The sequence below is a fragment of the Coregonus lavaretus genome (assembly GCF_964263955.1).
Source record: "Coregonus lavaretus genome assembly, chromosome: 2".
Lineage (NCBI taxonomy): Eukaryota > Metazoa > Chordata > Actinopteri > Salmoniformes > Salmonidae > Coregonus > Coregonus lavaretus.
The window spans coordinates 81535511-81550942 of record NC_139989.1 but is presented as its reverse complement, the minus strand read 5'-3'; the positions used below and the strand labels follow the sequence as shown (position 1 = coordinate 81550942).

General features: G+C 42.9%; 1 protein-coding gene across 1 annotated transcript; it reads right to left on the bottom strand.

Annotated features, from left to right (window-relative positions):
* Positions 1–5957: 5957 nt before the first annotated feature.
* Positions 5958–13648, bottom strand: LOC311099073 (NLR family CARD domain-containing protein 3-like). Its single transcript, XM_084139689.1, has 7 exons — positions 13465–13648; positions 13107–13335; positions 10387–12184; positions 9944–10115; positions 7350–7543; positions 7026–7072; positions 5958–6511 (listed from the first exon to the last, which is right to left on the bottom strand). Exons 2-7 carry the CDS (start codon positions 13315–13317, stop codon positions 5985–5987), a joined length of 2949 nt encoding a protein of 982 aa, XP_083995815.1. The 5' UTR covers positions 13318–13335; positions 13465–13648; the 3' UTR covers positions 5958–5984.
* Between the last annotated feature and the right edge of the window lie 1784 nt (positions 13649–15432).

Below are 15432 nucleotides of genomic sequence, written 5' to 3'. Positions count from 1 at the left end.
GCTAGAAACACAATACTGTTAAAATATATATATATCAGTATATTATGGAAACTAGTTATTGCAGATAAATACAATTATAATAAACCACATATACAATCATTCACCTCAGCTGCATCAACCCACCCTCCAACCCCTCCTGGGACCACCCCAACCCACCCTCCAACCCCTCCTGGGACCACCCTAACCCACCCTCCAACCCCTCCTGGGACCACCCCAACCCACCCTCCAACCCCTCCTGGGACCACCCCAACCCACCCTCCAACCCCTCCTGGGACCACCCCAACCCACCCTCCATTCCCTCCTGGGACCACCCCAACCCACCCTCCAACCCCTCCTGGGACCACCCCAACCCACCCTCCAACCCCTCCTGGGACCACCCCAACCCACCCTCCAACCCCTCCTGGGACCACCCCAACCCACCCTCCAACCCTTCCTGGGACCACCCCAACCCACCCTCCAACCCCTCCTGGGACCACCCCAACACACCCTCCAACCCCTCCTGGGACCACCCCAACCCACCCTCCAACCCCTCCTGGGACCACCCCAACCCACCCTCCAACCCTTCCTGGGACCACCCCAACCCACCCTCCAACCCCTCCTGGGACCACCCCAACACACCCAACCTGATCTCCATTAAATTAAATACTAAATCAAGGTACACATTTGCACAAAAATTATAATTAACGGTAAATCTGTTGGGTAAAACCCATTACAGGAGTTATTTTATGGTTTCAGCTGCAATTGTTGTTTGGCTAGCCCCATGGATCCTAGCAGTGGATAGATCTAAATAAATGATATCTATAAAAGTGCTGATCCAATGAGGTGTGGTGGTTGCCATCTTAGTTCCAACATCTTTTTAGCTGCTGTCCAACCTGACAACAGTATACGTCTTTGCTGTAATGACAGTGGTGAATTATCATTCAGTAATAACAGTTTGGGGGAACAAGGTATGAGGATACCTCTTCCCAAAACATGTCCCCTGGTCACTCCCAGTACATATGATTAAAGGAGCCCAAGGCACCTTGATTACATAGATCACACAGAGGAGCGGTTGTGATTTCTATTAAATGATGTTTTCTAGGTGGAAGTTATGAGATTAAAATGTATCAGCTGGTGATTAGGATTGTTAGATGAACCCACTAAGTTCCTGTTGAACTCAACTGGTGAGCCTCTTTAGCAGCTAGTTCCATGGACACACTGATTTCAATGTCCTTTGCCAAGGTCAGATGACTTTCAGTCAACAGTCTCTTTTGTGTAGCTTCACTCCGTAGCCCACATACTAGTCTGTCTCTAATGATGTCATTTAGAACAGCATTAAACTCACAGTGTTCTGGTAGTTTCTTTAATGCAGCAGCAAACATTGTTACTGATTCTCCCTCTTCCTGATGTCTCCTGTGGAACCTGAACCTTTCAGCATTAATTAGTGGTTCTGGTGAAAAATGTCCTTTAAGTATCTCCACAATATCCCCATACGTCGTATTACCTGTTCTGTCTGGCTGTAGCAGGCTGCCTAGTAAATTAAATGTATTTGGCCCCATTACACTAAAACATGGAGGCACAATGTTGTCCTCATCCATGTCATTTACAAGAACAAAATATTCAAACCGTTCTGTATATGAGCTCCACTGTTCAATACTTTTATCAAACTGTCCAATGTTTCCATCAATTCCAATAATTTTTCGTTTCTCAATAAGCTCCTGATTGTCACTCACTTCAATATTGTCCTCAACCAAAGCAACATTTTCCTCAGTCATGTGATCTTCATTCACTTCACTCACTGACGTTTCCTCCTAAGTTCGCTCATTTAGCAGATTTAATTAAAAGGTTTGTCTTCACAGTTGAATAAATGTCCTTTCCTTTAATCACTGTATATTCCTCCTTTTTAATCACGTTGTTTTCCCACTCCGATGTTCGTCTCGAGTCCTTTTCTGCCGTCCATGACGATGTTAACTCCAGTGGTGGAAAAAATACCCAATTGTCATACTTGAGTAAAAGTAAAGATACCTTAATAGAAAATGACTCAACTAAAAGTGAAAGTCACCCAGTAAAATGCTACTTGAGTAAAAGTTTAAAAGTATTTGGTTTTATATACAGTGGGGAAAAAAAGTATTTAGTCAGCCACCAATTGTGCAAGTTCTCCCACTTAAAAAGATGAGAGAGGCCTGTAATTTTCATCATAGGTACACGTCAACTATGACAGACAAATTGAGAAAACAAAATCCAGAAAATCACATTGTAGGATTTTGAATGAATTTATTTGCAAATGATGGTGGAAAATAAGTATTTGGTCACCTACAAACAAGCAAGATTTCTGGCTCTCACAGACCTGTAACTTCTTCTTTAAGAGGCTCCTCTGTTCTCCACTCATTGCCTGTATTAATGGCACCTGTTTGAACTTGTTATCAGTATAAAAGACACCTGTCCACAACCTCAAACAGTCACACTCCAAACTCCACTATGGCCAAGTCCAAAGAGCTGTCAACGGACACCAGAAACAATATTGTAGACCTGCACCAGGCTGGGAAGACTGAATCTGCAATAGGTAAGCAGCTTGGTTTGAAGAAATCAACTGTGGGACCAATTATTAGGAAATGGAAGACCTACAAGACCACTGATAATCTCCGTCGATCTGGGGCTCCACGCAAGATCTCACCCCGTGGGGTCAAAATGATCACAAGAACGGTGAGCAAAAATCCCAGAACCACACGGGGGGACATAGTGAATGACCTGCAGAGAGCTGGGACCAAAGTAACAAAGCCTACCATCAGTAACACATTACGCTGCCAGGGACTCAAATCCTGCAGTGCCAGACGTGTCCCCCTGCTTAAGCCAGTACATGTCCAGGTCCATCTGAAGTTTGCTAGAGTGCATTTGGATGATCCAGAAGAGGATTGGGAGAATGTCATATGGTCAGATGAAACCAAAATATAACTTTTTGGTAAAAACTCAACTCGTCGTGTTTGGAGGACAAAGAATGCTGAGTTGCATCCAAAGAACACCATACCTACTGTGAAGCATGGGGGTGGAAACATCATGCTTTGGGGCTGTTTTTCTGCAAAGGGACTGATCCATGTAAATGAAAGAATGAATGTGGCCATGTATCGTGAGATTTTGAGTGAAAACCTCCTTCCATCAGCAAGGGCATTGAAGATGAAACGTGGCTGGGTCTTTCAGCATGACAATGATCCCAAACACACCGCCCGGGCAACAAAGGAGTGGCTTCGTAAGAAGCATTTCAAGGTCCTGGAGTGGCCTAGCCAGTCTCCAGATCTCAACCCCATAGAAAATCTTTGGAGGGAGTTGAAAGTCTGTGTTGCCCAGCGACAGCCCCAAAACATCACTGCTCTAGAGGAGATCTGCATGGAGGAATGGGCCAAAATACCAGCAACAGTGTGTGAAAACCTTGTGAAGACTTACAGAAAACGATTGACCTGTGTCATTGCCAACAAAGGGTATATAACAAAGTATTGAGAAACTTTTGTTATTGACCAAATACTTATTTTCCACCATAATTTGCAAATAAATTCATTAAAAATCCTACAATGTGATTTTCTGGATTTTTTTTTCTCATTTTGTCTGTCATAGTTGACGTGTACCTATGATGAAAATTACAGGCCTCCCTTATCTTTTTAATTGGGAGAACTTGCACAATTGGTGGCTGACTAAATACTTTTTTTCCCCACTGTATACTTAATATCAAAAGTAAATGTAATTGCTAAAATATACTTAAGTATCAAAAGCAAAAGTAAAAGTATAAATCATTTCAAATTCCTTACATAAAGCAAACCAGACGATTTTCTTGTTTTTAAAATGTATGTTCAGCCAGAAGCACACTCCAACATTCAGACAATTTACAAACAAAGCATTTGTGTTTAGTGAGTCTGCCAGATCAGAGGCAGTAGGGATGTTCTCTTGATAAGTGCGTGAATTGGACCATTTTCTGTCCTGCTAAGCATTCACAATGTTACGAGTACTTTTGGGTGTCAGGGAAAATGTATAGAGTAAAAAGTACATTATTTTCTTTAGGAATGTAGTGAAGTAAAAGTAAAAATAGTCAAAAATATAAACAATAAAGTCAAGTACAGATACCCCAAAAAACTACTTAAGTAGTACTTTAAAGTATTTTTACTTAAGTACTTTACACCACTGGTTAACTCTCTTTCTTAGCTAGCTCGACTATGCACTTGCCTCTGCTAGCAATACACTGTGCTAACATTAGTCTATTCTGTACCACAGAAAATAACAGTTTTAAACAGTTGTAAAAACCCACTTCTTCCAGACAGAATAGTTCCTGTAGATTCAGACTTACTCATCACCAATCTGTTGTTATGTCTGGTGGGTTTCATAACCACGTCTGTACAACAATTCAATAATGATGAGACAGGAGACAGGAATCAGTTCAACCATTTATCTGGAACGTGATCATCTCAACACATACAAACCCCCATGATGCTCTGCGGCACAATTCCAATACACAGCAAATACATAGATAAGTAAATGGACACTAAATAAAACTCATAGAGGAATTGAAATGTTCATTTCTAGAAAGTAGGGCCATGGGATAGGGTCAGAAAGGTCAGTATGTTTGATAACTGGTTCCAGAGGTGACATAACAAGCATAAGGTCCATTATAACACAGTGAAGTAGAGGTGGGAGCTAAAAGCAGACATGGACAGTAAGACGGTGTGAGGAGGTCAGGGGTGAAACACTAGATCAGGACAGGTAGAAATGGCAGGGCTGGTTCTGTTCAGTGTGTGTGTCCAGTGTGTGTGTGTGTGTCCTGTGTGTGTGTGTGTGTCCAGTATGTGTGTGTGTTCAGTGTCAGTGTGTGTGTGTGTTCAGTGTGTGAGTGTGTGTGTTTCCAGTGAGTGTGTGTGTGTGTGAGTGTCCAGTGTGTGTCTGTCCAGTGTGTGTGTGTGTGTGTTTGTGTGTGTTTGTTCAGTGTGTGTGTGTGTGTCCAGTGTGTGTGTGTGTTCAGTGTGTGTTCAGTGTGTCCAATGTGTATGTATGTGTGTGTCCAGTGTGTGTGTGTGTGTGTGAATCCAGTGTGTGTATGTGTGTGTGTGTCCAGTGTGTGTGTGTGTGTGTGTGTGTGTGTGTGTGTGTATGTCCTGTGTGTGTGTGTGTGTGTGTGTGTGTGTGTCCAGTGTGTGTGTGTCCTGTGTGTGTGTGTGTGTCAGGTGTGTGTGTGTGTGTGTCCAGTGTGTGTGTGTGTCCTGTGTGTGTGTGTGTGTCCAGTGTGTGTGAGTGTGTCCGTCCAGTGTGTGTGTGTGTGTCCAGTGTGTGTGTGTGTCCTGTGTGTGTGTGTGTGTGTGTGTGTTTGTCCAGTGTGTGTGTGTGTGTGTGTCCAGTGTGTTTGTCCAGTGTGTGTCCAGTGTGTGTGTGATCAATGTATGTGTGTCCTGTGTGTGTGTGTGTGTGTGTGTGTGTGTGTGTGTGTGTCCAGTGTGTGTTTGTCCGGTGTGTGTGTGTGTCAGTGTGTGTGTTTGTGTGTCCAGTGTGTGGGTGTGTCCAGTGTGTGTGTGTGTCAGTGTGTGTGTGTGTGTGTCCAGTGTGTATGTGTGTGTGTGTGTGTGTCTAGTGTGTGTGTGTGTGTGTACAGTGTCCAGTGTGTGGGATCAATGTATGTGTGTCCTGTGTGTGTGTGTGTGTGTGTGTGTGTCCAGTGTGTGTTTGTCCGGTGTGTGTGTGTGTTCAGTGTGTTTGTTCAGTGTGTGTGTGTGTGTGTGTGTGTGTGTGTGTGTACAGTGTGTGTGTATCAAGTGTGTTTGTGTGTCCAGTGTGTGTCCAGTGTGTGTGTGTATGTGTGTGTGTTGTTGTTGTTGTTGTGTGTTTCCTGTGTGTGTTTGTCCAATGTGTGTGTGTCCAGTGTGTGTGTGTGTGTGTGTGTGTATCTAGTGTGTGTGTGTGTGTACAGTGTCCAGTGTGTTTGTGTCCAGTGTGTCCAGTGTGTGTGTGTGTGTCAGTGTTACCATGGTTATTATTTACAGGGACACTGAGGAGTCAACATACTGAACCCTAAACCCTGGATAGAGGGGCTCAGTGAATGTGGAGTGGAATGTGTTCAGGTGGGTCAGTGTGTCAGAGGAGACTCTGTAGAAGGACAGAGTGCCGGCTGGCCAGTCCAGATACACTCCTACTCTGTGGGAGCTGGAGGAGGGGACGTCTATGGTAGTGGACTTATTATTGTGACAGGCTCTGTAACTGTTGTCAGAGCAGATCAGACTCCAGGACTTGTCATTGGCTCCAAGCCAACAGTCATCACCCCCTCTTCTCCTGCTGATTCCTTTATATGTCACTCCTATAACAGCCCTTCTCCCACTCCACTCTACCTCCCAGTAACAGCGCCCAGTCAGACCCTCTCTACACAGCACCTGTCTCCAGTCCTCAAATCTCTCTGGGTGATCAGGATACGGCTGCTCCTCTCTCCTCCATGTCACCTTTCTGTTCTCCTCAGACAGAGAGAGGAATCTGTTTACTGTGTTTGGGTCCAGTGTGAGATCACAGACATCTGATGGATGAAACCAGACACAATATTAGAAATCATCATCATTCACATTAGAATGTTAACTCACTTTTCACTAATTCATTTAATGTAGATGTTTCTAGGTATCAAAAGGAGAAGTTAAGGTAACTTGAGATTTGTTCAATGATCATATGTTATACTGCATGGTAATATAAAACAACCTTATTCCCATTAATTACACACACACATCCTGAACACACACACACATCCTGAACACACACACACACACACTGGAAACACATCCTGAACACACACACATCTTCATGCATGAACACACACACACATTTCTAATGTAACAGGAACATGCCACACACACACACAGACACACACATTGTCAAAGCAACTCTTTGTAAACTTTGGTGTCCCTGATTTGTGCTTCTGTAGAACTACAGCTGATATTTAATATGACCAGGTAAGTAATGATGGTGGTCTTTGACTTTGACTTCACTTGAATTAAGACGTATTCTTAGTCATATTCTTCACAGCAGTCAACACTCACATTTTCTAAGTCCAGGTTTCATTGTGTTCTCTCCACCATGTTCCACACTGTAGCGGTAAGCAGAAGAACAGACAGTCATTGAGCGATACACCTGAACTCACACACACACACACACACACACACACACACACACACACACACACACACACAGACACATACACACACACCCACACACTGGACACACACACACACACACACACTGGACACACACACACACACAGTATTTATATAACTTAGTCCAAGTGGTGGTAAGACTGTTTGTCTTAACTAGCCTGATAACTCCAACATGTCTGATATGAACATTGACATAAACCCTCTACATACTTGAGTTTCTCCAGTCTGCAGTGTGGATCCTCCAGTCCAGCAGAGAGCAGTCTGACTCCTGAGTCTCCTGGGTGATTGTAGCTCAGGTCCAGCTCTCTCAGGTGTGAGGGGTTTGACTTCAGAGCTGAGACCAGAGAAGCACAGCCTTCCTCTGTGACTAGACAGCCTGACAGCCTGCAAAGAGTCAAATCATATTAAAACCACACTGCTATTCTTTGGTGGTGAAAATAGTGGCAGTATATTTCTTCAACATTTTCAGATACATCAGAGTCCTGAAACCTGCCATATCTATTCATATATGTATATATACAGTACCAGTCAAACGTTTGTTACTTAAATTATAGTAAAAAAACAGTCAAAAGTTATTTACTATTTTTTACATTGTAGAATAATAGTGAAGACATCAAAACTATGAAATAACACATATGGAATCATGTAGTAACCAAAAAAGTGTTAAACAAATCAAAATATATTCTTCAAATAGCCACCCTTTGCCTTGATGACAGCTTTACACACTCTTGGCATTCTCTCGACCAGCTTCATGAGGTAGTCACCTGGAATGCATTTCAATTAACAGGTGTGCCTTCTTAAAAGGTAATTTGTGGAATTTCTTTCCTTCTTAATGCAGTTTGAGCCAATCAGTTGTGTTGTGACAAGGTAGGGGTGTATTCAGAAGATAGCCCTATTTGGTAAAAGACCAAGTCCATATTTTGGCAAGAACAGCTCAAATAAGCAAAGAGAAACGACAGTCCATCATTACTTTAAGACATGAAGGTCAGTCAATACGGAACATTTCAAGAACTTTGAAAGTTTCTTCAAGTGCGGTCGCAAAAAACATCAAGCGCTATGATGAAACTGGCTCTCATGAGGACCGCCACAGGAATGGAAGACCCAAAGTTACCTCTGCTGCAGAGGATATGTTCATTAGAGTTACCTGCCTCAGAAATTGCAGCCCAAATAAATGCTTCACAGATTTCAAGTCACAGACACATCTCTACGTCAACTGTTCAGAGGGGACTGTGTGAATCAGGCCTTCATGGTCGAATTGCTGTAAAGAAATCACTACTAAAGTACACCAATAATAAGAAGAGACCTGCTTGAGCCAAGAAACACGAGCAATGGACATTACACCGGTGGACATTTGTCCTTTGGCCTGGAGTCCAAATTTGAGATTTTTGGTTCCAACCGCCGTGTCTTTGTGAGAAGCGGTGTGGGTGAACGGATGATCTCTGCATGTGTAGTTCCCACCGTAAAGCATGGAGGAGGAGGTGTTATGATGTGGGGGTGCTTTGCTGGTGACACTGTCTGTGATTTATTTTGAATTTAACCACACTTAACCAGCATGGCTACCACAGCATTCTGCAGCGTCACGCCATCAAAATCTGGTTTAGGCTTAGTGGGACTATCATTTGTTTTTCAACAGGACAATGACCCAACACACTTCCAGACTGTGTAAGGAGAGGGATTGAGTGCTGCATCAGATGACCTGGCCTCCATAATCACCCGACCTCAACCCAATTGAGATGGTTTGGGATGAGTCGGATGGCAGAGTGAAGGAAAAGCAGCCAACAAGTGCTCAGCATATGTGGGAACTCCTTCAAGACTGTTGGAAAAGCATTCCAGGTGAAGCTGGTTGAGAAAATGCCAAGAGTGTGCAAAGCTGTCATCAAGGCAAAGGGTGGTTATTTGAAGAATTTCAAATATAAAATATATTTTGATTTGTTTAACACTTTTTTGGTTACTACATGATTCCATATGTGTTATTTCATAGTTTTGATGTCTTCACTGTGTCACGGTTTCGGCCGAGGCTGCTCCTCCTCCTGGTTCGGGCAGGCTTCGGCGGTCGTCGTCCCCGGAGTACTAGCTGCCACCGATCGATGTTTCATGTTCGTTTGGTTTTGTCTTTATGTTGTACACCTTTGTCTTGTTAGTCCTCATTAGTGTCCTATTTAGTTCTCGTTGGTTGTGTTTGTCTTTGTGTGTGATTGCTCTTCTGTTTTCGTGTTGGAGCTACGTACTTCCCTCCAGTGTTTTGGAGAGGGTTTTCGCACATGTTAGTGCGCCGTTTGTTTGACGCCTGTGTGCGCCGTGATTTCGCCTTCGGGCTTATTGTGCTTATTTTCTACGTGATTATTGCACTAAAGTCTTTTGGACTGAGCTTCTGCGTCCTGCGCTTGATTCATGCACCACACCCACCTTCAGCACCCCTTGACACACTGTTATTCTACAATGTAGAAAATAGTAAAAATTAAGAAAAACCCTTGAATGAGTAGGTGTGTCCAAACTTTTGACTGGTACTGTATATAAATGAATGAATTTATCATTATTAACAGTAGATAACATGTTTCTAAACACTACTAAATGAATCCTTGTGTGTGTGTGTGTGTGTGTCCTGTGTGTGTCCAGTGTGTGTTGTCCAATGAGTGTGTGTCCAGTGTGTGTGTGTGTGTGTGTCCAGTGTGTGTATGTGTGTGTGTCCAGGTTGTGTGTCTAGTGTGTTTGTGTCCAGTGTGTGTGTGTGTGTGTGTGTGTGTGTATAGTATGTGTGTCCTGTGTGTGTGTGTGTTCATTGAGTGATACAGGAATACTGACCTCAGAGTCTCCAGTTTACAGTGGGGATTCCCCAGTCCAGCAGAGAGCAGCTTCACTCCTGAATCCTTCAGGTCATTGTTACTCAGATCCAGCTCTCTCAGGTGTGAGGGGTTTGACTTCAGAGCTGAGACCAGAGAAGCACAGCCTTTCTCTGTGACTCCACAGCCTGACAGCCTGACAGAGAGATCATCATGATTTCACAAACACACTTTAATTTAACACCAGTAGTGTAGAAGGACAATGGCAGATGCATTTGGTTTATTCTCTTAAACAACATATAGATTCATCTTCTGTATCCTAGAATTGTATGGTCATATTGTTATACTAATGTGAACATCAATGCAGTGATTCAATATGTTTTTCAATATAGTATTATATACATACTATAATATATATTTTTCTCTAAACTGATGATTAGTACTTAAATATACTTGCATTTACTCACAGAGCAGCTCTGGAGGCTTTGACCACTGGCAGCAGCCTCAGAAGACCTTCCTCTGATCTGGAGTATTTATTCAGGTCAAACACATCCAGCTCCTTTTCTGAAGTCTGCAACACAAAGACCAGAGCTGACCACTGTGCAGGTGACAGTTCTTCTTCTGAGAGACTTCCTGATCTCACGTAGCTTTGGATCTCCTCCACTAGAGAATGGTCATTCAGTTCATTCAGACAGTGGAACAGATTGATGCACCTCTCTGGAGAGGGATTCTCCCTGATCTTCTCCTTGATGTACTTGATTGTTTCTTCATGGCTCTGTGAGCTGCTTCTTGTCTTTGTCAGTAGACCTCGTAAGTGCTTCTGATTGGACTCCATTGAGAGGCCCAGAAGGAAGCGGAGGAAAAGGTCCAGGTTTCCCGTCTCACTTTGTAAGGCTTTATCCACAGCACTCTTGTAGACAGTAACTTCAGGCTTGTCTCTGAACAGTGCAAAAAAGTTCCTGGTTGATTGAGGTTTTGCCATTAGATTCTCATTGTTGTTGATGAATGAGAGGAACACATATACAGCAGCCAGAAACTCCTGAATGCTCAGATGCACGAAGCAGTACACCTTTTCCTGGTACAGCCCACATTCCTCTTTAAAGAGCTGTGTGCACAATCCTGAGTACACAGAGGCTTCATTGACATCAATACCAGCCTCTTTCAGGTCTTCTTCATAGAAAATCAGATTGCCCTTCACAAGCTGTTGAAAAGCCAGTTTTCCCAGTGACAGAATGCTCTCTTTATTCCAGTGTGGACCTGTCTCTTCTTTCCCAAGATACTTTTCATTCTTCTGTTCGGTATGAAACTCCACAAGGTGTGAGTACATCTCAGTGATAGTCTTGGGCATCTCTTCTGTCTTGTCTGTACTCAACATGTGTTCAAGGACTGTTGCAGAAATCCAACAGAAGACTGGAATGTGGCACATGATGTGGAGGCTCCTTGATGTCTTTATGTGTGAGATGATTCTGCTGGCCAGGTCCTCATCACTGAATCTCTTCCTGAAATACTCCTCCTTCTGTGGGTCATTGAACCCTCGTACCTCTGTCACCTGGCCAACACACCCTGAAGGGATCTGATTGGCTGCTGCAGGTCTGGTAGTTATCCAGAGGAGAGCAGAGGGAAGCAGATTTCCCTTGATGAGATTTGTCAGCAGAACATCCACTGAGGTTGACTCTGTGACGTCACAACAGATCTTGTTCTTCTGGAAGTCTAGGGGCAGTCGGCACTCATCCAGACCATCAAAGATGAACAGAACTTTGTACTTGTCGTAGTTGGAGATTCTTGATTCTTTGGTTTCCTTTGAGAAGTGATTGAGAAGTTCAATCAAAGTGTGTTTTTCCTCTTTCATCAAATTCAGCTCCCGAAAAGGGAATGAAAATACAAATTGGACATCTTGATTTGCTTTTCCTTCAGCCCAGTCCAGAATGAACTTCTGCACAGAGACTGTTTTTCCAATGCCAGCGACTCCCTTTGTCAGCACAGTTCTGATAAGTTTGTCTAGTCCAGTTAAGGGTTTGAAGATGTCGTTACATTTGATTGCAGTCTCTGGTCTTGCTTGTTTCCTGGTTGTTGTCTCAATCTGTCTCAGCTCATGTTCATTATTGACCTCTCCTGTTCCACCCTCTGTGATGTAGAGCTCTGTGTAGATCTTATTGAGAAGTGTTGGGTTTCCTTGTTTAGCGATCCCCTCAAATACACATTGAAACTTCTTCTTTAGATTAGATTTGAGTTCACGTTGGCAAATCACAGCAAACTCATCTGAATCTAGAAATAACACAGAGGATATTAATATTACGTCTGTTTTAATGCCTACAGTATTCTAGGACTGTTATAACATTTTAAATTATAATACTTTATTCTCTTAACTGACTGTATAAATGTTTTCATAATGCATTACAGACTGGTGTGACTGATTATAGTATTATTGGTTCTCTCTCTCTCTCTCTCTCTCTCTCAAAACAACACATCCCTGCTGCTACTTGATGAGGTCACTAGATGTTGTGTTGTTCTCTGTCTAAATTAATAAACACAACACATCCCTGCTGCTACTGTCACTAACCCTCCGAAGCTGCCTCCTCTCCTTGTTCGGACAGGCTTCGGCGTTCGTCGTCACCGGCCTTCTCCTCAATTCATCATTCCATTGGTTTTGTCTAGTTTATTACACACACCTGGTTCAACCCTGCTGTTTCATATCCCCTCATCAGTACCTGTATAAGTGTTCCCTCTGCCCCCTTGTCTTTGTGTGCGATTGTTTATTGTAAGGATAGTGAAGCTCGGTATAGTATTTTGTATCACTGGGTTATTTTCTCCATGTGCCTTGTTGGTTCCAGTGCGCATTAATGATGGTATCTCTCTCTCTCTCTCTCTCTCTCTCTCTCTCTCTCTCTCTCTCTCTCTCTCTCTCTCTCTCTCTCCTCTGTCTCTCCTCTGTCTCTCCTCTGTCTCTCCTCTGTCTCTCCTCTGCTCTCTCTCTCTCTCTCTCTCTCTCTCTCTCTCTCTCTCTCTCTCTCTCTCTCTCTCTAAATTAATCAACACAACACCTCCCTGCTGCTACTTGATGAGGTCACTAGGTGTTGCGTTAAGGCTGCTACAATATCATTGAGTTACACAGCTACTTTAGCTGTACTTTAGCTACAGCTTTTAAATGTTCTAAAACAGCATTCAACATGAGGCAGACAGCTCTTACTTTTCTCCAGTGTGTCAGCAAGCTCCTTCTGGTTCATTTTCCTCAGAACGTGCAGTGTGATCTTCAGAGCCCCCTCTCTGGCACTGCTCTCCTGCTTCTCATCTTCAGCATCCACCACTTCCTTATCCTGCTTCTGACTCTCAAAGCCTTCTGGGAGTTCTGGACTAAGAATCCTCTTGAACCTCTTCAGCTCGTTCTTCACAAATGTCATAATATTCTCTTCAAGCAACTGAAATAAATCAAGTAAATAAGTTAAGCAAGAGACTAAATGCTTTCTCATTAACACATTAATAAATGATTGACAGATCAACTTTACTTGAGGTAAACAAAAACAAATGTAGAAAACAGGACCACATACACTGAATATGGAGGCCAGGTCTGTTTGATGACTCTGGGAAGACTGACCACTGAGAATCTCTGACTCTGATCTCTCCTGTTGGTTTCTGTGGACAAAACATGAGATTACATCTCCTCATCCAGGGAGTGCACACACACACACACACACACACACACACACACACACACACACACACACACACACACACACACACACACACACACACACACACACACACACACAAACACACAGGGAACGTTGTGTTAGTTTAATATTGTTTCAGGACTATGAAAATGGAAAAAAGGATTAGCCTATGGATTATGAAAACAACAAAAATAAATGGGAAAATGGGAGAAGAGAAATGACTAGAGACAGTGTTGTTTAACTCACTGACCATGACCCATGAGTTCTTCTTACCTTTGTTCACTAGAAAAGTATCCCTCTCTAAAGGATATAGGAAGATTCATAGACAGGTCACTCTTCATGGACACACAGCTGGGTACAGGGGAGGCTGGTCTCTCCTGCTTTATTGGACTTCAACACAACAGAGACAAACATTACATCTCTCAACTACTCTGAGCTCAGATGGGGAAACATTCATTCATTCTAAAACGCTATATATCCATTTTCAGAAATGTTGGTAAATTAGATGTTATTGTTTAAAAAAATGATGAAAGAGATTGGTGTGTTCTTTCACTATCTAATCATGGCATGGGGTTGGTTGTTGGTTTAATGTCAGAGATTGCCTCACTCTCATAGAAATAAAAATATGGGATGCACATATAACTACATTTGTAATACAGAATACATACAGAACCAGTCAAAGAAAACATTTACATTTGACATTTTAGTCATTTAGCAGATGTTCTTATCCAGGGCCCGGTTTCTCAAAAGCATCTAAAGGCTAAATTGATCTTAAGTTCATCGTTAGAACCTTCGTAGGAGCCGATTAATTCAGAAAAAAAGTTGACTACAAATACAAAGCTGCCAATGTCTTTGCAATTGATTCAACCAAGGGACGTATAAACATTTGCTTCAAATGAAAACCGAGATGACTGCATTAAAATATAAACAGTAGGCTATAGGCCTATTTCAATCATATTGAAATACATTTCATGTTCAATCAATTGAGTTCTATGTTGCTACTTGTAGGCTACTGTCTGTAATTTGTCTCAATATATGTCATGATGTGTAGCCTAACATGTGTCCAATGATGTGCCGAATCTGTGATTTAGAATATGCCGCCTCAATATTTGCAGCCGTAGGTAGTAATATCTCTCTAGGAGCTGATCCGTCATCAGTATTGTGAAATAATTATAAGATAAGATTTTAATGGAGAAAACTGATCCGAGAGCAGCGCTCCCTTTCTTTCGATCCTATCAGTATTGATACATGCTTCACCGGATGTGATACCTTGTCGTGCTGCTGATCCAGTTTCTACTGGTCTGCCTGCGGATATGGAACTCTGACCTGTTCACCGGATGTGCGACCTTGTCCCGAACCTGCTGTTTCGACCCTCTCTCTCTCTCTCTCTACCACACCTGCTGTCTCAACCTCTGAATGCTCGGCTATGAAAAGCCAACTGACATTTACTCCTGAGGTGCTGACGTGTTGCACCCTCTATAACCACAGTGATTATTATTTGACCCTGTTGGTCATCTATTAACATTTAAACATCTTGAAGAATGATCTGGCCTTAATGGCCATGTACTGTTATAATCTCCTCCCAGCACAGCCAGAAGAGGACTGGCCACCCCTCAGAGCCTGGTTCCTCTCTAGGTTTCTTCCTAGGTTCCTGCTTTTCTAGGGAGTTTTTCCTAGCCACCGTGCTTCTACATCTGCATTGCTTGCTCTTTGGGGTGTTAGACTGGGTTTCTATATAAGCACTTTGTGACAACTGCTGATGTAATGTCTTCTGGGAATACATATGAAGCAGACCAGGCCAGGGTTTGGGGTTTGAGAAGTCAATGAGAGGTAAAAATGACTTCC

Excerpts from the sequence above, each read along its gene's own strand:
- LOC311099073 (XM_084139689.1), bottom strand. The coding sequence starts at position 13,317 with ATGACATTTGTGAAGAACGAGCTGAAGAGGTTCAAGAGGATTCTTAGT. Across the intron at positions 10,116-10,386 it reads AAAGCCTCCAGAGCTGCTCT|GCTGTCAGGCTGTGGAGTCA; the intron begins GTGAGTAAATGC and ends TCTCTCTGTCAG. Across the intron at positions 7,073-7,349 it reads TGCAGACTGGAGAAACTCAA|TGTGGAACATGGTGGAGAGA; the intron begins GTATGTAGAGGG and ends TTACCGCTACAG.